The sequence below is a fragment of the Oncorhynchus masou genome, chromosome 24 (genome assembly GCF_036934945.1).
Source record: "Oncorhynchus masou masou isolate Uvic2021 chromosome 24, UVic_Omas_1.1, whole genome shotgun sequence".
In the NCBI taxonomy this organism is placed as follows: Eukaryota; Metazoa; Chordata; class Actinopteri; order Salmoniformes; family Salmonidae; genus Oncorhynchus; species Oncorhynchus masou.
In genome coordinates, this window is record NC_088235.1 from 80,729,425 (window position 1) to 80,753,202 (window position 23,778).

Sequence of the window (23,778 nt, forward strand, 5' to 3'; positions counted from 1 at the left end):
CAGTTTGGCTTAAGATACATGTCTGTCTCTTATCTCTTTAAATGTCCAATGTAATCTTGTTGAGGAATTCCAGGTTTAGTTTACAACATGAGCAAACCTCTGTCTGACAAAGGGCTAATGATGTCAGACAGCCCCAGACTGAATCAGGGGCAGACTGGGACCAGAAATCGGCCCTGGGAGTTCTAATGGCAACTGTCCATTTTTTCTGTTGTGGCCACACTAGCCATTTTTTTCACCCGAGACACCCACACCGGACAATTTTATCCTTGAGGTCCCCATTATTAGCCAGCTAAAGATTATTTTGCCCATAAAACCCAAGTCAGATAGCGCCACTGGGCTAAAAATGGAACAACCCATCTGGCATTTGTCCGAAATGCCAGATGGTCAGTCCACCTTTGGACTGAATGCTAACACTGTAACACAGTGCGCGCGCACATGCACAGTCACGTCTTAACATTTGCGCGGGCACGTCAACATACACGCTGGAAGCACAGCCTTTGCTTTCGATAGTAGTGGTGCGCTACAGCGAATGGAATAGGTTACAAACAAGCAGGCACCATACCAGAAGTGTGAGCAGTGGTTGGTGGCACAGCTCTGTCGCGGGCAACTGATCGCTTGAAATCATGCTGGATTGACTGAAGAGACTACTACAATCAATGGCTTGGCTTTGAAATCGTTAACATTTTATTGGAAAGGAGTGTGTGAGACAGAGGGAGAGGGAGAGCGAGGGAACAAGAGAGTGCGCACGAGTGAGAGAGGGGAGAGAGAGGTGTAAATAAAGATTATTTCAACAATGGAACTTACAATGGAAAACATTGGAAATCTGCACGGCGTATCTCATTCTCATCAAACGGGTGACTTAATGAACTCTCCGCACCACGCACGGCAGTCCTTGGCGTCACATCGGAACTTGGTGTCGCACGGACGGTCAGCCATGGTGTCCAGTATGGCCTCAATATTAGAGGGAGCTGGGGAGTATCGCACAGACCATGCATTGTCCGGTCCCTTGCACCCCGCCATGACTATGTCCTGCGACTCCGGGATGACCATGAGCAGCACTTACACTACGCTGACACCACTGCAGCACCTGCCTCCCATAGCCACCGTCTCGGATAAATTTCACCATCATCCCCACCCGCACGCTCACCACCATCCGGCCCATCAGCGTCTCACCGCCGGTAACGTCAGCGGCAGCTTCACGCTCATGCGGGATGACAGGAGCCTTGCCTCAATGAGCAACCTCTACGGCCACTACCCTAAAGACATGTCTGGCATGGGCCAGCCACTGTCCCCTCTCTCCAACGGCATCGGGTCTTTGCACAACTCGCAGCAGACTCTTGGCGCATATGGTCAAGGAGCCCACCTCTCCAACGACAAGATGCTCTCTTCGGGAGGCTTCGAGTCTCACGCAGCGATGCTGTCCCGGAGCGAGGAACACCTGGCCCGGGGATTTGGGGGCCACGGGGCCGGGATCATGTCATCCCTGAACGGTATGCACCATCACAGCCATCCGCACTCTCAGGCTAACGGATCCATGCTCTCTGACCGGGAGAGGCAGGGGGCGGGGGGCGGGCAGGGAGGTGGGTCCGGGCAGGTGGAAGAAATAAACACCAAGGAGGTGGCACAACGAATAACGGCCGAACTCAAGCGCTACAGCATTCCCCAGGCCATCTTCGCCCAGCGGATCTTGTGTCGGTCCCAGGGTACCCTGTCTGACCTGCTGAGGAACCCTAAGCCCTGGAGTAAACTCAAGTCTGGCCGGGAAACCTTCCGGAGGATGTGGAAGTGGCTGCAAGAACCGGAGTTCCAGAGAATGTCGGCACTCAGACTAGCAGGTGAGTAAAGAGACGTCCAAATGTGAAGGGATCTTAGAAGTCAATGTGGCGAGACTATCAATCGCTACTCAAACAGATATCACTGTAACAAGTTAGTATAGATTCTTTGAGGAGTTAACAATGGCTATTATTCTTTAAACTTTGTTAAACCAGCATGTTGAATTGGTTGTTTGAAAATATATTTAAATCCAGATTTGATTGACTGCTTCATGCTCATATAATAAAGTATTCTTGAGTAAACAGCAGCTGTGGTAGTCTACTCTGCAGGTGATATTCTAACGTGTGCTTCCAACGTTATACTTGAATCAATTTTACGCACGCGCGTAATGGGGAACACACACACACACACACACACACACACACACGCGACAAGGTGTTTAGACCACAGACAATAGGAAATCAAACAGGGAAAGCCCTGCATCAAATTGATTGTGCTTCTCTGTAACTGTATAATTTGGGCCACAATAACGCATCTAGGCCTACACTGGTGGGATTATTGACCAGAAGTTCAAAATGCACATATTCACTCTTCTTCTGGTGTTGAGTCGTTCCATTAGCCTCATGTTAAATATCGTTTTGTCAGCGTGTTATGTATCAAATGGACCTGGAATTCTCGTGGGCTTTCCCTTCCCCTGTCTACTCCGCGAGGCACAAACAAGGCGCGTCTGAGATGCTAGGGCCTAGCAGCGAGTCGGGAGCGTGACCCCTTGCAAATCGATACTTCGGGTCCCCGCGTCCCTTTTCAAAGTAGAACACTGATAAATGATCGATTTGGATCTGAAAGACAGCTCAACAAACAGATGCGCCTGTCTTTGATTTTCAACATTCTGCGGCTTACGCTTTATTTATAAAGTTTCCAAGTCCTTTATAGGTGGAATAGAGACTTCATAGTGATATTGTGATTATGAATAAGTAAGAGTAAAATAAGAACTGAAAATAAGAACTGAATGGAGGTGAAATAAAAATAGGCCTAATGTCAGAATGAACTGTGAACGATGACTTTCCATACCAACTCTAAAACATCAGCAATAACAATACAGTCGAAGTTGTACATTGTGTTGTAGCCTGTACTGGCTCTAAAAATACATAAGCCTAGTATGTTGTTGTTTTTACATAGGTCTATGCAACTCTAATGCACACAACTATAAGGTATTAAGGCCTACACTAACCTACTTAAGGATGGCAAAGCAAAAAAGCTAAAGGCATTTACTTCAATAATGTTATTGGTATTAGTTGAACCCCAAACATAATCAATACTTGGTCTCAAGTTTGGAAACGCACCAGAAATGTACAATTTAATTGGCAATCATTGCTATAATCACTCCACTTTGAGACTGAGAAATATATTTCGAGAGATGGGATGTTTATATAGCTACGATTGAAATATTTATCCATTATTTCCACATTTACCTCTGAATTCATAAGTTATAACCATGTATTCATTCATCAGTTCATGTATTAATGTGTCCAGTGAGAGGTAAGAGTTTGGAACAATGACCACCCGGCTATCCCAAGCACCTGCGGTGAAAGCTCCAAGAAGACAAAAAAAAAAGCAACCGAAAACTGTGTTCTTGTACAAGATATAAAGCTTAGGAGATAATTAACGAGTTGGAAGTGAGGGCCACTTTCATTGATGTTTCTCCAAATGACTCCGTTTGGACATGCACGCGCTTCAAAACGCCAATCAGTACTTCTCTGTCTTATTTCAGTGGACAGTTCAATTAAGCAGATATAGTGGCATATTTTAGTTCCAGTCAATGCCCTATTGAAAAGCACTTAATGGCATGTAAATTGTTCCGCATTTAGTGGGGTTCTGGTAAATAAAGATTTAAACACTCTACAATTGTCTCTTTAAGTGCCATTGCTGTTAAACCTAATTGAGCAGTGGGGTTTTAAAGGCCCCCCCCACACACACACACACACTATGATACAAACCTCTAAATGACTGGACTGAAGGCACAAAACTAGAGCTATGGCACATAACTTCCCATACATGTGTATTTCTGCATGCATGTAGTCCTACAGTATGCCTGTGTATGTGTAGCATGCATGCACGTTAGCATGCATTCATTTTAGAATTGATACGCCTGTGCTCTATTTGTACCCCGATGGCTATTCTTCATACTTCATTAGTTTACAGGCTATAGGCCTAATAGGTATAGTGCAAGTATCATTAATTATTATCAAGTATCAATCAATATCATTCGTAGTAGTGATATTATCGTGATTGTTATGGTTATTGTTGTTATGGTTATGATTATGGCTGTGATTGTTAAATAGCTGCGCTCTTTGCGAGCGAGTGGTTATCCTCTGGCCCTGACGTGCTGTCTGTTGTCATGTGAGCTACCTTGTGCTGTCAGTTGCTCGCAGGCAAAATGACAAATGACTGTGGTATGTAAATGGTGGGAGCTACATTTTACTTATTGCATTTCAATTCGCCATTATCCACTGTGCGCATGTGGGTTGGGAGTGAGAGTTAGGATTCTAAAAGGGAGGGTGCGGATTCTCGGTCGGCCACATCAATCAATACATTCAAATTACTATTCCAAATTCATCATAGTCCCACAAATCAATGCCGCTTCCCTGCTTAGCTAATGTGAAAATGCCAGTGTCTGCACACTCACATGACAATCTTCCCCAGAAAATTAAAAACAGAGCACGATGTAGTCAAATGAGGGGGGCTGCATGCCCTTTATTCGCACACCATAAAACACATGGTTACAAATGTGTGCTGCGTTGTCCCCGAGTGGAGGGCAAGGTGAATCTCACTAAAGTACAAACCTATAGTATGGCCTACAATTAAGTCCAACCTGTGCCTCGTAAAGCATTACGTTGATCATGTATCAAGCTGATTGGCTTTTTAGGACAGCTCATTTACAAAAACAAGCTCACAAAGTGTATATGTTGAAATGTTGAACCAACGCAAACAAGGGTGCATTATAGGTAAAAACAACAACTTGGATTGTGTCGAGAAAGATACGGAAAATGGAGGTCTGAGAGACATTTAAAGATTGCATTTACGATCAAAACAATTCGTATTTGCATCTGCGTTGAATTCCACACTCCATCTCAATGTATTTAGTCGGGTCAATAATGCAGTGATCGATAACGATAGCCAGTGCATCTATCAATTATTCCGCCTCAGCACTCTCTCCCATTGGACTCTCCCAGAGCGGTGGGGGGTGTCGGGAGCTGAAGGGGGTGGAGAGACTGGAAAAATCCCCCATTGCACACCTTTTTCTCTCTCTCTGTTGTAATCATGTTACATCTGTAGACTGGATGGCAAACTCACTCTCAAAACACCCTTTGGGGGTTGGGTTATACAATCAGCCTGGATCTGTGTAAACATGTATTCACCAACGCATTGTTCCAGACACACTCGGGAGCCAAGAGGAAGACAATAGAGACAACAAAAATGATTCGATCCTGCCAAACCACCCATGCGTAAAATACGACGCAATGAAAAATTTCGCAAGAGCATCAATCTCATTTATCCAAAATGTAAAGGGGGAATATCAAAATTGTGTCGTTTGTAAAAATTCGATTTTGGGGGTGAGATTATTCTCTGTTCTGTTTTGTTCTGTACCAAAATACAGGCAGACTATGGATAGGGAGAGAATAGCTCAATCAACTTCATTAGAGGCTAGGCCTACATTCACATCAAGGGAGGTCAACCTCTCTGCTGTCCCCATACCTTTTCCTATTTATGGATGGAGGAATATTTAAGATGGCTATGCTACTCATGAAAAGCTAATATAAGTAAAATGAGTATTTTATGAATCTATTACCTAGCAGTCATCCACATGCATGCATCCTTCATATACTCGGAAAAATGTCTGCCTGCCTCTAAACAGTTGGGACATAATCCCAATGCCATCACTGTACCTAAGCATCGACCAACCCAGCCTGTTCCACACACCACTAGCATTTCTATCCACCTCCAAGTGTATTTGCTACAGAAATGCTCACCCCCACCGACAAAAAAACATTTTCATTTGGGATCACCGCTGTCCATGGTGCTGAAATCTTAGAACCGTACTGTTGTCCTGTTTGAGGTAATGAATTTTGGCTTTGCTGTAGCCCTTTCCTGCAGTGAAGTGACCTAGTGAACCAATGGGTGGAATTGTATTCATATTTGTCATAATTTCATAATTTATAAACTGTTTACGCTGAAAATCTGGTGTTTCTATGTCAAACGGTTTTGTTTTATTTCCATCATTAGTTAAGTATTTAAAGTGTAATATTGGGATGCAAACTCAAAATTGAATACATTTCAACTATATATCTGACATGGTACAGGTGTCTTCCTTTTTTAAGCAGATAACCATGTGTGGGGTGTATAAAGGGCTTGTAGTAATAAAAGACTGTGCAACAATGTATGGTTGAGGTAGGCTATGTTCATCTCCCAGATGAGTCAAATTCTTTCTTTTGACATGTTCATATAGCCTGCGTCTAGCATACTGTATGTCCTTCACCCACCATCAACATGTCAAGATCAATAATATCACACAATGTCACAATCAGATCAGTCTCACCATCCTGTGTGGGCTATGTTAAGACACATAGTTCAGTCCCTAGAATAAGGTCCATATACTCAATCTGGAAAACACTTTTCTGGGAGATTCTTCTCAAGAATGCACCTTTTCCAGTACTTAAAAAAGCTAAAAAAAAGAAGCTAAACGACACTCAGCAACATATTAATCAAAAGCTGTGATGCAAGAATGTTGTTTATGTTCTAACCCGGAAATCCGGTTAGCGGTTTTGATTGAATATAGCCTTTAGGCGTGATTGATTTAGAATAATCGAAAGCAGGCTTTTTTCATGAAGAGACGGGTTGATACAGGCCTGCGAAATGATCGATGCGAACTTTAATAATTGATAGGCATGGGGAACAGAAGGGGAGAGAATCATGCAGCTGCGGTTTCACAGACGCATTTTGTTAAGCACAGCAATGTGTGCTGTAAATAGGTCTACTGGGATTCACACACGCGCGCACGCATGCACACACTGAAATCATGTGGCTGTTGTGGACAATAGGGGCCATTTTCTCCGGGGCACAAATGAAAATCTATTCACATTCTTCAAATCCATTCCAAATGTTTGTCAATGCAGCCAGATGACGAATTCTGATTTGTTTTTCTGCGTTTGAGGAGACGAATTGAGTATAGTGATGGAGAACGTGCACTCACAGACACGGCTCCCCATTTTTCCAGTGTAGCCTATGTGCCTGCATGTGTGTATGTGATCGGGATACTGAGTGCGTCTGCGCCATACATTGTTAAGGCTGATCTGGCGAGCTCTGAATCTGTATCGATTTCCATTCCCGGGTCTCTCCCTTCCATCGCTGGAGCTACGCCATGCAGGCATAGGCCTACTCCCGCTAACACTTCCCCCCTCCGCTGATGTGCAACACCATTTTCTCCATTAACAGCTCACCCTTCATAACGTACAACGGAATGACTATTAAACGCATGCTTTCATTGGCACTTGCATTCACACGACCAAATCCTAACTAGTATTCCACTAATCATAGGCTATGTTGACGTTTCACTAAAATGGTGAAGCAGTATTCTATGGATAAGGGAATAGCCTAAAATGAGATTAGGCCTATGCCCAGACAGACCTACTCTGAAAATTACAAAGTGATCAATAAATGATAAAGTAAAGCTCTGAGACAAAATACTATTCCGTCCCTTACACAAGAAAATGTGCGCAGTCGCACCTGCCTGCGCCCCACTCACGCTGTACAGTAGCCTTGCTGCACTCTTGCTGCATATTGAGGGACCAATATCGTTCAAATGTTCATCCTGTATGTACATGCTCACACAGGCTACACACAGTACACACACACAGTCGGGCAGAGAGAGAATTCACACGGGGGCATGCAATTATAAATGCAGCACATATAGGTCTTTCTAACCCGTTTGCCTCAATAGGCCTACAGTTTAGAATACCGTCTATTCTATTTTAGATGATCAATTCCTCCGCTTTTCCGTCGCCCCCTCGCCAAACCGGATCGATAGGAGAGAATGACCTTTAAATCAAATTGCTAGGAGACTGAACTGTGCGCACGAGGCTAGCATCTAAGGGTTAAATGACGTTGCGTCACCGATTTCAAATATAAAACAGTAAGAGAAGCCATTTGCTGAATTACAGGATCATTGTTGTAGCCTGAAATCACAGCAACATTTCCCTGCCAGATAATATGAAAATTATGCTGTTTGTAGGCCTATCATATGTTTTATTAGGCACATTGAATATTCTATCCAAAATAACTTTGGCACCGTAAACTGTGACTCTAATTATCAACACGTGAATTGGCATATGGCTGAAACAAAGGCATATCGTTTTGGGTTTAATCGATTTCCCAAAATATTTTGGTGAAGTGGAATGAGTAGCTAGCGAGACAACATTATACATCTAGCCAACCTTCACGTTATGCTGTTTGTAGCCTAAATGGGTATTTGTAGTGTGAAAATGTTGTGACAAGAATCAACCAAGCCAATGCGCGTGCATGTGATGATGGAATCTGAGCTAATGCAAGTCAACTGCATCCACTTCTATGGGTGCGTATACTGTCCAATACAACACTTCCCGTGCGCCCTGCGTAGCCGGGGCCTGGTGGTAAATCTCTGCGCCATGGTGCTGAAATGCTCTCTCTCTCCTTTTAGCAGTAGACGCTTATCTGACGCCAGACAGGACATTGGTTATTAAAGGTCCGATAATGGCTTGTTTAATGCCCGATCTAAGGCGAATAGTGCAACGTTCGAAGAACAAGGGAAAGACAATGCCCACGCAATTCTTTGAAGGAGAGAAAATGCACACATCCCCATTTAAGCCTGAACGAATAGGTTAATAATAGGGCAGCATTAGCCAATAGCCAACCAATTAGGCTGCACTGATAATTGAATGGCAACATGCAATGACAGCAGCCTCATGCATAGACCAATACTGAATTCATAGTGATTTAATGAACACAACCATGTTTGCATATTACAGGTTCGGTTGTAGACAATAGGCCTATACAAATTCTACGGCAGTATCACGGATGATAGAAATAAGATGTTTTATGAGTATGCTTTTGTAAAAGTATGATTAAAACTGACTTCCGAAAAGGCCCCTATTACCATAAAACGTGTTCGGGCACTGCATGCCAACAATCATCTGCAGACAGAATTGGCTTAATCGATTATTGTCGGATCACAGCAAAGAGATAAATAAGCAGTCGAGGGGCGTAATGTTGTGCATGCTTGTAACAAGATGATTTGCACAATAACACATGGTTGTGTCTACATTTTACAGTGGTATGAATAGTAAAACAAATAGAACACACGGGAATGTCACGCCTCCTTTTTTTTACGCCATACACATTTTTTTCCAACATTTAAACTTTTCATTTAACTCAGAGTTGAATAGTAGACAAGTAATTCCAAATAGCATGCAGCTTGACTCATTGAAGACGGAAAACTGAAAGTTAGGACAAATTGTTATTAACCATACTTTCACATGAACAAATATGTGATCATATTACGGACATATTATTGAATACATAAATAATTAAAGAGCCTGAAAAAGACAAATATTTGAATGTCCAAACGGCCTAACCTGAGAGAGCCGAGCCTGCATGCGCTCAAATACACTGACTGTAACCTGGGTCGATCACCAGCCGATTGCAGAAAACCGCAGTCACACACACACAGTACCCACAGATGCAACCCGAAACTCCAGTTGGGCAAACCCACACAAATCAACAAAGGAACAAAACGACCGTGAAATCAATTGATGAAATAATCAATGCGATATTACATGCGAAATAAACAAACGGAGTGGAGTCCAATATAAAAATGTGAATTGATGTTTGAATATCAATTCAGTGAGCCTATCGTTTTGATTATTCAGGCCAATACGGATCCGGAATCTTTAGACCCCTTTTCTACTATTGGCTACAAATGAACAATGTTGTTGCTCATAGAAGCTATATATATACATAATTACATAAAATGCATATCACATTCAATAATCCAATATCAAAATTAACACACTTAATATGTGTATGAGTGTACGTGTGCTTGTATGTAAATCATGCCCATGTATGGCATTAATTGCGGTTTATTACTATTCGTTCAGGATTTTCACAAGGTACAATAATTACACCACGGTGTATATCTCAATCATATAACGCAGGCAAGCTCCTTTAGCTCATTTGTTTTGGGTCCAATGCAGATAATTATGTTACCTAAACTAGCCACACGGTTGTTGCCATTTTTGATACTTTCACGCCATAGTTCGCAGTGTTTTAGATGTTAATGATACAGGTCTTGTCTCCAATTTCATTAACGCAACTCACACCCACATATTATGTGACCTCAAGCCCAACTTTTTTTTTACCATGCTCCACTTTTGTTCGATAGACTATAGTTATATAATTGATAAAATATTGGATTCATTTTAATTCAATCTACTCTGATTTGTTAATTCTAATAATAATTATTATTCGTAGTATTTATTGATACTACAATTCTGCTTTTATTACATAGGCTACTATTTAGTCATATTTGCAGCCATTTGAGCTGCCTCGTTGGTTGAATAACATTTTCCATACAAGTTCTCATCTGCACTGTTTTTTCAGCTGACTGCAGAATTAAATCCATCAAAATTGACCTTTGAGATGATTAGCAGGCTGCTTCAGTGATAAAAATGTTCAGACCTTCCCATAAATCACTAAAAATAAGAAAAATACTCAAAGAGCGACGTAAAGTAAATCAACTTAAGGTTTAACTTAATAAACAGGGGTAGGATTGGTACCCTAGGCCTAAGCAATATGTTGTTTTTTTTGGCGTTACAGAGCAAATTAAAGTTCTGAACATGCCAGGAACAGTAGGCCTATATGAGTACGGAAGAACAAACACCACTGTGATGTTTGAACAAGCATTTCTCTACACTCGCATTAACGTCTGCTAACCATGTGTATGTGACAAACACAATTTGATTTGAACAAGATTCCCTTACTGATAGGCGGGTGCGCAGTGTTAATGTTGGCCACACAACTCACTCAACGATATGTGTTGTTTCCTGCGGTAAATCATCTATACTGCCAATGAAATAACACTGACTGTTTGTCTTCATTTTATTTTAAAACGTAAAACAACATACCTCAACAGTCTCTGGGCCAGGGTATTGGAGTTTTTCATTGTCTATTTGATGTTGTGGCCTGTAGGCCTATATATATCGCTTGATGGTGTATTTTTTTTAACCAACCCATCTATGGAGATTTGTTGCTATAAAACAATTTAAGAATAGGATAGGCTATGCAAAAACAAATGTGTATAAGTACGATCACACAAGAAAAGACTGCCCACATTCACAATATCAACATAATATAACTGCACTTAAATAATCGAAAACGATGAGGTGATAATCCCTATTGGAATAAACTAAATAACAGCCCATATTAATGATTTGAAAAGCATATTGCATGTCCACCTCTCACATTGACCCAATGACTTGTTACATGCCAGTTATTCATAGTAAGTAATTATGAACAACAGGTTGAGTCCATGGTTGACATAGTGACTGTTTCTCGCCCGCAGTAGCCCGGCCTCTGCGGGAGAGAGTCGCACCGCACCCAATTTCAGATCAGCCCCATTCAAGCCATCGATCCCAGGCAGACCGGTTGGCTGAACGGTGCGGTTAGTTATCGATTCCCCCACCATACCCCACCCCCTCTGCTCTCCCACTTCAAATCCGACAGAGCACACACCTCTAGCCTGGCTGCTGAGACAGATTTCACACGCTCACATATTTATTTATTTCAGAAATGTGTTTATTTATTTATATAGGCCTACCTGTTTGTTTATTTTTTTTAAAGTCATCTGGAAGCATGACGTGTCTTTTACTAAAATTGGGGATTAGTAACTCAGGTATAACTTAAAAATAATAACAATGAGATCAAATGTGTTATGATTATATACATCAAATAAGTTCACAATTAATTTACAACGAATCCCATAACATCAAATGATTTATAAACAGACAAATAGACAATGTCGTCCAAATTTGAGATACACCTGTTGTTATTTAGGATTTAGATAAGAAACTCACAGACATGACAGACCTCTTGATGTAAAAATATTATTATTATTATTATTTTGTAGTCTTAAGTATAGATCAAGTCAATCTCAGCGAAGTTAGTCAATGTATTAACATGATCTGACTCTTGCAAACATGTTGCACTAGTACTTGTATTGCTGTTTCACATGAACTGTATATCTCTAACAAGAAGAATCAGTCGGTTATTGCCTTTCTTAAATCAGGGAAACACCAACATGACAGAGTGCATAAAATAAAGTAATGAGGTGTCACCCAATTCTAAATGTTTAATCATAAAACAAAAGTAGAGTTTATAACACTATTGCAATCTATAGATGGGCACTCCTACGTTTCCCTTGCAGGCTGTTTACTGAGAAATGCCACCATATTTCATTGTGCAACTTTCACTGACTTTTGTTGCCAATTATGATATGCTTTATCAATCAATTTAAGCATGACGTCTACAACATTTGCCAAGACACTAATTTAGTCACATTTGACTTCAGTTAAACATTACTGGTAATAATCTGAATGTTTCCATCGATAATCTGAACACTTGAGCACTGTTTTCAAAGGAATTATGCAACTGTGAATGGCACAGCTGTTATCACAAGTAATGAGGTACGTACATATTGTATTATATCAGGTTCTGGGCCTGCATACTTCATAATATGTATCTTAAGGTGATTAAGGAAGTGATCACTTGGCTTCTATTTAAGGCAAATATTAAAGCAAAAACAACAACATTTGACTGGTGAATGTTGCACACAAAGAAATCTCTGACTGATGATCTCATATATAATGGTAGCCTAATGACTGGTAAAATATTAACTATAAATAACATATTTAAAAAAAATAAAAATAAATAAAAAAAAGTCAAATGAAAACGTACGCTACCACTGAATTTATCCTGAACTGCAGTTAGAACCATTCTTCTTCCATCAAGTGATTTGAGCCGGGTGACTTTCAAAGTGTTATTAAAGTCGTGGGGGAATGCCTTGCAGCAGAGCAGTGTGCAAGGTAAACAAACACATTGTATCAAGTTATCAGTATATTAGCATCAACTCTGCCTCATTACATTAAGGAGTATTGAGTTGGAAGTACTTTGCATTGGGAAACCTTGGCACTGCCCTGCGGTCTGAATGGAATAAATACTGTACAAACTAGCCTTTAAAGTGCAGCCCAGTCGATACACATACTATCAATCTTTGTGCAACACAACATAAGTGAAAAACAAAAAAAACATTCCTTTATAATACTGCACGTCCCATCTTACAGCACTATTCAAGGTCTGGAGAAAAGGTGCATCCGATTCTGTGGCATCTAGAATCCTGCAGGGGGAAATAATAGAGTTTTAGATAACACATTGATACATGCCAACTGGCAGTGCTTATAAGGCAGAGATAAGTGCCTCGGGTTCTTTTCTGTAAGGGCAATGGAAGCATGACTTGAAGGTGGCTTTATAGTGTGTATGATGTTGAACCGCAGCCAGTAAAAATGTTTATTGGTAGATTAATTACATCGGTAGAGTAGACCATACACCCTATACACTTTAACCAGAAGTCCTGAACGGAGATGTGTTTTACATTTAGGACTGTTGACATTAAATATTTAGCCATGGCTATTAGACAGTATTAGCTATATTGTAGGACTAGATGATCATCGCCCTACGGGGCATTATATTTATTCTGCATGGCCAATAACCAAAACTCGTTACAAAATATCGTTCATTCCATAGATCCAATGTGATTTCAATGTCTAAAGATTAGGCTACTTCTATCTTTTGGCACGAACTTTATTTTACACCTAGTAGATTTCTGTTTTTCTCATACAAATAGAAAGGCAGCACAAGATTGGCAACATGGCCTTTGGATGGCTTTTGGATAACCCAGGAACTGTCAAGCGAAGTCCTACGAATAACAAGCTTCGTAGGCAAGTGCAATTACATAGCGGTTTTTGGGAACCATTGTTTCTACAAAATTTTAGCAAATAAAACCTACAATTAACCAACTCGAAAGACGCTTGCTACATGGCGCGTCACGACACGATTAGTATCTGTAGGTTATTTAGCATCCGTCTCCTTTCCCTGCATGTTTTGTGTCCCTGCCCCGCCTCTTCCCATTCTCTTCTGATGCATATTTAATTACACGAACTGATTTTCACACATTAATTATTCACAAATCTACCAACCGATATTGAACACCCAGGGCCTTTCCCGTAACCTCTGTAATGCTAGCAATAATAACTCCCAGAGAAAGAGAAGTTAGTCTATTTTTCAAAGTTTTTACACAACTTTCAACTTTATATTGACACACATTTAGACTTTACATTGTGGTTCAATACAAATGAGTTCAAGTCAGGATACTCCCGTCTATTGTGAGATTGTTTTGAGTGACCATGACAAAAGCGGACACCCATAGGCTATATTATGGTAAACCCTATACCGACCCAAATGTATCGATTGGTAATTATGATGATTAATTGAGTAGGGTAGGCCTATACTCTGATGGCTACTCTGATTACCATCTCTAAAATGTGTTAAATGGCATTTTACAGAAATGTGAGAACTTAGGCTCGTATTCTGCACAATATGTCAATACTAATAAGAGGAGTAGGTACATATAGCTTCAATCTTATATGAACACATTTCAGAGCACATTTTGTTTCTGCCAAAGCATGCGCCACAGTATTGTATCTTAATACAATATTGTTTGGAATGAGTTGCTTTAATAGCAACTTCCCCCTAACCTTATACACATGCCAAACGTAGGCTATAGGCGATTATCCAATACAATTCTCAAGTTTAGGACGGAAAAATATTGAATAAACAAAAAAATATAATTGTATATATTTAGCCTATCTATTTATTAATTTTACTACGATGATTCCACTGCAGCCACAGCTAAGTAACGAACGGGTAGACTAATTGCCAGGGTGTTAGGCCGGAAAGAGTAGACCAACTTGAAAGCCAAAAATAAAAGCCAAATACATTTCTATTATGAGTCCAATGTGGATAGTTCTTTGTGCATGAGTTTATGTCCGTCTCTGTGCCTACTGTAGCTCTAAAAGCTGCAGTGATCGATTTTCTTCTTCTCTACGGCGCGCTTGGTTCAGTAATCAGGGCCCCCTTCCTCATCGATCGATCGCTATTGATTACTAAATCCAGCGCCTGTAGCAAGGCAGCCCAGTATGGGGCCCCATACGGCCAGGGCACAGCGCTAGTGACACCTTCTGACTGACTAAGAGACGATAAAACAACGGGGCCAAAAGTCTCCCACAGAGCTCTGCGTACAACTCGAACATAATGAGATGAAGGGGCTGGATGGAGAGAGGGATAAGAGTGGATAGCTGTGTTAATAATTATACACTACACACATCAATAGCCTGTTGAATCTAATGTCATCTGTTGCTCAAGCTAACTACAATGATGATACATCCAGACTATATGAAACTATCATCATCACCACCACAACTAAACCAGCAGCACTAACTGATGAGCTATAAATTAATGTCAATAGGGTCGGCTAAACACTGTACAAGTGTGTCAATAGTGCAGACCCAGTGTATAGTGTATGTGGGTACAGTAGGAAAGGCCTGTAGTGTTGATGTGAAACATGAATATGATGGATGTGCTGGTGTGGAGGTTAGACGGCTGTAGTAAACAGATTTGACATGCAATGGCTGATCAATGGGCTCTGGACCACTGTAATTAGACACACAGCGCCAAAGCCTTGCTCCAGCCACTTCAGCACAATCACACACACAGGCGCACACACATCAGAGAAAGTGAAGAATAAAGGAATAAAGGAACATTGGAGTGAAAAAAGGTAGAAAAGAGGGTAATTATGGCAACAGCAGGGGAAATAACCCACTGCCTTGAATCCTCAGGGACGAAACACACCTCCTCCGCATCTATACCCGTCTCATCATGTTTTCACTGTTCATTTCACCTTTATACATAGTTCATACTTAGTTTACTGTACATGACATATTCTGTACATTTGTATTTAGTGCCTCTAAGTATTACTAGATGGTTTCTTTTCAAATTGCTCCTCATAGAAGTCAGTACACACTCAACACTCCATTTTGTGTTGGAGGCAGTTATAAATACCACCTCAGAGCTCAATGGACAGGGCTCCAGTGGCTCTATGTTTGATGTAGCAGACGGCAGACCTGCTGGAGGGGATTCTGACCTCCGTCCCTGTAGAGAACCCCCCAATTCCTACAGCAATGTGGGTCAATATCTCCCTCTCTACCACTCCCTCTCTCATACACACATGCACACACACTAAGCTCTCTTTCTCCCTTCTCTCACTCTCTGTCTCTCACTCACGCGGATGCGTGCGTGTGCACACGCACACATACACACAGGCACACAAACACACACACACACACAAACGCTCACTTTTGTGTAACAGTCACTCAGTCTCCCATTGCGACCCAAACTGCATTAATATTGAATCAAACAGCAGTGTCTCCACCAGGCAGCCAGAGCAGCTCACCGCAGGCTAGCTCCGTCTGCACTCTGCAGGATGGAAGGAATATTCCCACTGGGCACCAAGTTTAATACATGGCAATATAAGGGAGCTCAATCTATTTTGCTGCTGTTGAAACCTGTTTTTATGTCTGGCTAATGGCTAATTTCCCACACCTTCCCCTAATTCTCCCTCTGCATCTCTCACCATTTTACTCTATCTGAAATACTCATATTCATATAGTATTACAGTACTATAACTATAACACTGCATTTATGCTATGTTTATCTCTTCCCTTTTGTCTTCCCAACCCCAACTCTACCACCCCTTACAGCCTGCAAGCGCAAGGAGCAGGAGCAGCACAAAGACTGCAACATGGCGCCCAAAAAGCAGCGGCTGGTCTTCACAGACCTGCAGCGCCGCACACTCATCGCCATCTTCAAGGAGAACAAGCGCCCGTCCAAGGAGATGCAGATCACCATCTCCCAGCAGCTGGGCCTGGAGCTCAACACCGTCAGCAACTTCTTCATGAATGCCCGGCGCCGCTGCGTGGATCGCTGGCACGACGAACACGGCACCAGCCCCGGCCAGCCGGGCACCTCGGCCAACACCTTCTCCAAAGTCTGAGAGGCCCGGGGGGAGCCACGGGGTGGCATGGGGATGGGAAGGTAGTACCTCCTGTAGCCCACTCTGTTCCCAATAACCATGTTGATGCCTCATTCCTTCCATGCAACCACCTCTTGGTCAGTCGTAACTTTAACCACAACGATCTGAAAGTCTCACCACTGGACTGTTATGAAGCAAGTGAAACGTAAAGGTAACATGTAGTCAGGTCCACACAAGGACAATCATCTTTTTTTTGATTGAATTGGGTTTCTGTTGATGGTGTCAGTCCATCTACACTACAGGCACCATGATACGTTGCTATGTTTAAACGATCTCAACATCAAGCCTCAGCTAGCCTCCCTATCCAGGTAGTTGCTGCTGAATCCCTCCAAGCTCTCCCCTTTGTGTCTGCTATGAGTCTGCTCAGCCCCATTCTCTACTCACATTTCTCAACAAAGACAAAAGAACATCAATAAACCTGACAGCACACAGCCCTGTTATCTAACCCAGTCCTGTGCGCAAGACCATCCTAGAGAAAACAACACAACCCCATGAAAAAACAAAAGCTCTACCAGTCTTCTCCTCCCTCTCTCCACTCCTTCTTTGCCAAAGGTATTCCCTGATGGCCAGCCATTTCAGCGAGCCACTCGGATCATACGCCGGCAAACTAATGAATTGAAAAATGAATCGATGCAGACAGGGAGAGGGAGCAGGGCCTTGACCCTTCCTGAAGGTGAAACAGAAGACGCTTGGCAGTAAAGATACTCAGGTCTGCCCGGCTGCCCAGGTCTATATTTTTGCACAGATGTTGGAGGCCTGCAGGGAGACTGTCGTTGCTTTGGAGAAGCAGAAGCGTCTGTGTTTGTGACCATCGGGGAGGAGATAAGTCTGGACATGCTCTTTGTTCAGGAGGGAGCTGCTTTTCACTGATCAATACAGAAACCAAGCGACAACATGGCCAGGCAGGCGTCCAGCCAACTGTATTACAGCTGCTGCAGAAAAGAATGTAAGAAGAGCACATGGGGAATTCAATGGAGGTGGCGACACAATGGCCTCACCCGGCGGCAGCGTCCAGTCTACTCTGCACTGAAGGTGCCCTAGTGCCCCCTGCTGGTTATAGGAGAAGCTGCAGACCGCAGTCCTCTTAGGAGAAGCTTCTCAGTGTGTTCCAGGGCTGGGGAGAGAGAGGCCATGGCACAACATTTTCAGGCCCTCGCACCTCTCTGAAGGCAGATCAATAGAGAGCCATTATCCTATTGTTGTTCCTCATCCAACAAGGACTGGTGAAGTAGGAGGAGGGGATGGTTCAACCAGCCGCCTATACACGGAGAAAAAGAAGAGGCAGGTTTTTAGTAAACACTCCAAATTCGTTAACTTGATAACACTCACCAATCAAATAGATTACCTTGTGTCACAACATACACGTCAGGTTATTGAAAAGATACACTCAGAAACACATACAGTTGATATAGAGATATGTCTCAGTTTAATTTAGTGGACAGAGGGGTAATGATGGATGCAGAAACATTTGAGGTGCTACGGAGATTTAGTATTACATCATCGTTTACGCAAAAATGGTGGGGAGGCTTCCTGTTTTGAAACTGAATGACAAACAGTTTAGATGCATCCGTCTTTTACCAAAAATAGGGATCAGCAGATTTGGAAAAGAGCCAATCTTCCACTTGATATTCCCACTCAATGGTTATTGTCTGTGGCTTGCCGCGACATACTACAGTCACAAATGCTACAAGAACTAGTGCCAATGCTAACTGCCTTAATGATAATCAGAGAATATGGCATTGCATTCACATACAGCTACAGTGTGCCCTACTCCTACTGATGGGCAGTATGTGCCATAGCAACCCACAATAAACTTTTAAGTGAATTAGAATCTGCTTTTTTAGAAAACAAAAAAATGTACCCGATTTTATTAAAGCATACAATACCAAACCTCAAAACTACAAAGATACCACAATATGTTACAAAGAAAATCCACCAACACATACAGGACACATTTTGAAACAGAGGAGAATCTCTCTCGCTTTCATTATATCTTTGGTTATCTACCTCCACTTCCCCTACACCCTCTTTTCCCTCTCTTACTTTCTTACACTCTATAATATTGATGCGGGTAATTAGTACCATAGACACAAAGTTTATATTTCTTGTTACTTTTGTGCTCTGTCGTGCATAAGTAAGGCACCTTGTTGATAAATCAAACAAAGACAAATGTAAGGACTTTTTAAAAGAAAAAAAAAGATGGATGCAAAGGACCGAGACCAATGAAGGACATCTGTTTTTGCATTATATGTGAATATTGACGAGGAGGCGATATCTCCCAAGAGAAGCAGAAACCAGGGAGATGGACGATGTATTCTTTCGTGGCGTTTCATGTCGGGCTGCGGTCCGTACATCAGCACCCCTTTAATCTGAGCCTCAAAACTGGCTGTGGAAAGGGGACGCAGAATGACCTCCATACGTCCTTTCTGGTTATGTGTGTGTATGGGGGGGGGGGTGAAGGTTAAAGGGGAGTTGGGACATGGATGCTATCTGAATGGTCTTAAAATGCAACTGTAGCATTTCCAACAATATAGTTAGATTAACTGTGCAGATTAGATAAGACATTGTCATGGTAAATGGTTTGATAAAACGGCTGTAAACTCACTTTGCTATAAGCAGTGAGTTTGAAGTCTCGAACGATGAGAAAAATTGATTTGTGGTACACAGTTCAGCAAGGATAGGATTCAGCTCTGTGTCCGTGGCTGAAAAAAATGACCTTTGTTTGTAGTGAGAACCAATGTGGCTACCTCACTAAGCTGAGTGGTTTGTGAAACCGCCACGAATACCAAAGATTACTCCAGCCTGCCAGTCCAATGCTGCCTGGGGGACACACCAAAAAGAGCCCCCCTCTGCCCCAACGCTGTTACAGACAGACACAATGACACAGTTAGACACACTGACATGCTCCATACACACACAGTGCAGTCAGGCTGCATTGTGCCACAAAGGAGGAGGTGGCTACCATGTAGATTGAGTTGAGTGCCTTTTTCCTTCAACCACGGGTGGGACTGCTCTGGACACACGCGCGCGCACACACTCACACATAGACATTACATTCATTATTAGATGGACAGAAAGGGGGGCCAAACAAAGGGCGTGGGGGCTGTGTCAGCATCTTCTTTCATGTTGACTTTCCATCTTGATACACTAGAATCCAAGCACTTTATCATGAAGGAAGTCTAGAAAACATTTTCTATACACTATTTATTTGAGACAAAAAAACATGTTACTTCGAATTCCTTCGATGGCTTTGTTACCGCGCAGTAGTTGCTGTCGGAGTAGCGCAGAGCCCTAGTTTCTGTAGCCTGGTGTTCTTCTGCTCTTTGTCCCTTTACCCCTCCCAACAGAGATATTTTTATGTAACAGAAAGGGAGGTGGTTAAGGGCTTTGACAGAAGTCAGAAGTGACCAGGTTGTAGTTGTAATATCGCCCCACTGCATGCCACTCTCCCTCTCCACACCTGGTGCCAGAACTAATGAAGCACTGGGCACTGGAACAGTCATTGACAATTATAGACTGACACAACTTCCCGCTCCCTCCAACCCCACCCTGTCTACTCGTCTCACACATCAACTTCTCCCCCTGGCTAGAGCTAAGACTTGGTAGGCATGTGTTGACAATTAATTCTGAAATACCTCAAACCTTTCATGTAAAGTTTATGTAATTTAACTTAAAATAGTAATGCGAATGATAACAATGATTATGATACTACGATACTATGATAGTTAGTTTTGGAACTTGTAACTTGAAGCTTTATACTGTTACATTTTTGAATTTGTTTGCTCATTTTCTTGTCTGTTTCCTGCTTGTTTTGCTACGGCATGTACTTAATGTTTTCAGAAAGGAAAGACATTGTGAATGTTTCTGTGGAAGTTAAAATGGGAAAAGAACAAGGGACAGGAGAGAAAGCTATAAGAGGAAGGAAAGAGAGGAAGAGTGCTACAAGAGCTACTCAACACATAGTTAGCTCAACTCTTTGAGAGGTATTTTTTCAAAGACAAAAAAAAACGGATTTGGATCGAATTCCAAAAAGTATCATTTGAATATCAACCAAAGGAAGACCTTTTACTCATCCTAAGCTTTCTTCTGCCATGTTGTTCTCTTTTCTCCAAAACAATTTCACAGTTACTTTTGAAGGTTCCTGAGTGTGTTCAAGTACTCCTGATGTTATTAAAATATAAAAAACAGCACCTCTCACTGAAAGGGGGGTGCAACCTTTTTTTTCTGCATGGATATTGTATAACTGTATAGAAACCTACAGGAATGACCTGTGATTTTGTGGGAGAGGAGGAAGGAAAGACTGGGGGGGGAGGGGGACTGGGGGGGCGGAGGGGGGTATTTGGTAAAAGGGTGTGGTTGGGGTTTGGCGTTGGAGGGGTCTTTGTTTTTAGACTTTTTGTCACTGTTGGATTCACTGGTTGTGTGCATGTGTTGTTTCAACCCTTTCCCCCTCCCCAATGTATATAAATCCTGACAGTAGGGGGCAGTGTGCTGGGGAGATTCCACTCCTCCTCTCCAATCAATCTCATTCAATCTCATTCCTCAGCCTGGCTACTAACAAGGTCCTGTTGGTGGCTGTCCTGCTTTTCCAAGGCCGGGTTGTTTCCTTGGAGTTAATCAGAGGGACTAAGCCACAGGCCTGGGTGGAGCTGCCTATATGTACTGTATGTCTCATCCTTTTCTTTCATCTGTGTGTGTTTGTGCGTGTGCATTTGAATTTATGTGAAAAATTGTTCTTTCATTGGGTTCTAATCTTTTTCATGCAAAATGTAAACATTTACCAACCAACCAGTACGTTGGCAACTGACCCCTCCAACCAGAGATGTTCTCATCTTCTGTCAAACAGCATATGTGCATCATTTCCCCTTGGGATGTAAAGTTGCCAGTCGGCCTGCAGTCAGACCCCGTTACCACCCCCAGTCACACTGTGCTCTCCCTCTTCTGGTACCTGTTAATCAATCAGAACCAAGTGTCTTTGTGATGGTAGAAGACAATCAGTTTCAAAACAAGGAAAAGGTCGAGAGAGGACAGGCCGGTAGGGGGGATTGGGAAATCGGGAAAAGAGGCTCTCCGGGTTGTTTACTGCTGTAGTGCCCCAACTGCCAAAAGATGCCCACAACCCACTACCCCACACTCCAATACACTCCCTATCATAAATCTCATCACAAGCCACACATGTAGTAGGGTGGCAAGTAGCCTAGTGGTTTAGACTGTTGGGCCAGTAACCAAAAAGGTTCCTGGTTCAAATCCTGAGCTGACTAGGTAAAAATCTGTCAATGCGCCCTTGAACAAGGCACTTAACCATAATTGCTCCTGTATGTTGCTCTGTCTGCTAAAATGTAAAATCATCCCAAACGTTTAGCCCTTACCTTGAGAAACTCTTACTCTGACATCCCTTGTCTATAATAGTAACCAATTTCTGATCAAGAAGGACACCAAACAACATTCCCTCTCACCTGTCGGTCTCACGTGCCTTCCCTCACTGGCACTGCATTGGGTGGGAGAAAAACTACACAATGCAGTGCAAAACAGCTATCACTACATTTCCCATCTAACCCCTCTCCTTCTGATCTAATGTTGACAAAACCAGCCGTGAGAGATAAGAGGATCTGGCTGGTGGCTTTTGCACAGAAATCTATGCAAACACCTGACCCCCCAATCTTAGTCATTGCTGCTGGGTCAGAGTGTACAACCTTCTATCCCCCACCTACCCTTTCCATTTCATAACCCCTGACCCCTCCCGGTTTCCCCCAGAGTGGGTCTAGCAGCTCCAGACACTCAGGGTACTGTAGAGTGCCTGGAGAGGAGAGGCACTACAGCACTGACTCTCTAGTGGGTACCAGACTGTATTTTTACTAGATTTTAGAACGGTCCCAAACTGCCATTGACATGACATGGAGTCCATGCCCATACACGGGTAGCCTAAATCATTTTGCTATATGGTCACACGTTACAATGTTGGATAGTCTCTGTTTAGGGACAAGGAAGGCCCCAGTCAATCAATGCAGACATCCAAATGGACCATAGTTTACATAAGTTTCAAAAGGCAAGGGTGACTTTCAGTAAACGCAAACTAACTCATACAGACACACACACATGGAATTGAAGTCTGCCATTTGAGAGCGTATGCTAAAAACCAAAGATGAAATCAGAGGTATGAAAACCTGACCACTGAATCAAGACAATGGCCAGCTCTCAAAGCTGCTCTATTGATTCCAACACTGGCCATGTAAACACACACACACACCCGCCCACCCACCCAGCCTCTGGTCTGAGAGCCTCTTTTCCCTCCTCCCACTGCAGAAGCCGGAGAGCCTGTGGATAACTTTTTGTTTAGCTCTAGTGGAGACTTTTTAAATGGAAAAAAATCTGAGTAATAGCTAACTGTTACAGAAAATAAAAACTTAAAAGGATAATATGGGTAAATTGCGTGTTTTGAAATAAATTAACAAATAAAACAAGGATAAAACATCTTTGCTGTCTCAGTTTGGTTTGTTGCTTTTGAAAGGATGGAATCTTCTATGGGCAAACACAAAAATATATCCCAAAGCATGGTGCACACATCCTATCAGTGGAGGCCCCTCAGAGGAGGAAGGGGAGGACCATCCTCCTAAGTTCATTTCAAAAAAAGAATAATAGTGAAACATTAAAAAAGTTATCCTTTTCAAAAAAAACTATATAAAATACACTATATATACAAAAGTATGAGGATA

The 23,778-nt window shown here is 42.3% G+C and overlaps 1 protein-coding gene across 1 annotated transcript; it reads left to right on the forward strand.

Moving 5' to 3' along the window:
* Positions 1 to 793: 793 nt before the first annotated feature.
* On the forward strand, positions 794 to 17,026 carry onecut3a (one cut homeobox 3a). The gene is made up of 2 exons (XM_064932960.1): positions 794 to 1,835; positions 16,734 to 17,026. The coding sequence occupies exons 1-2, from the start codon at positions 794 to 796 to the stop codon at positions 17,024 to 17,026; spliced, it is 1,335 nt and encodes a 444-aa protein (XP_064789032.1).
* The last annotated feature ends 6,752 nt before the right edge of the window (positions 17,027 to 23,778 follow it).

Bases quoted from the DNA above. Each gene is read 5' to 3' on its own strand.
- onecut3a (XM_064932960.1), top strand. From the start codon at position 794: ATGGAACTTACAATGGAAAACATTGGAAATCTGCACGGCGTATCTCAT. The intron at 1,836-16,733 runs GTGAGTAAAGAG...CACCCCTTACAG, and splicing joins GTCGGCACTCAGACTAGCAG to CCTGCAAGCGCAAGGAGCAG.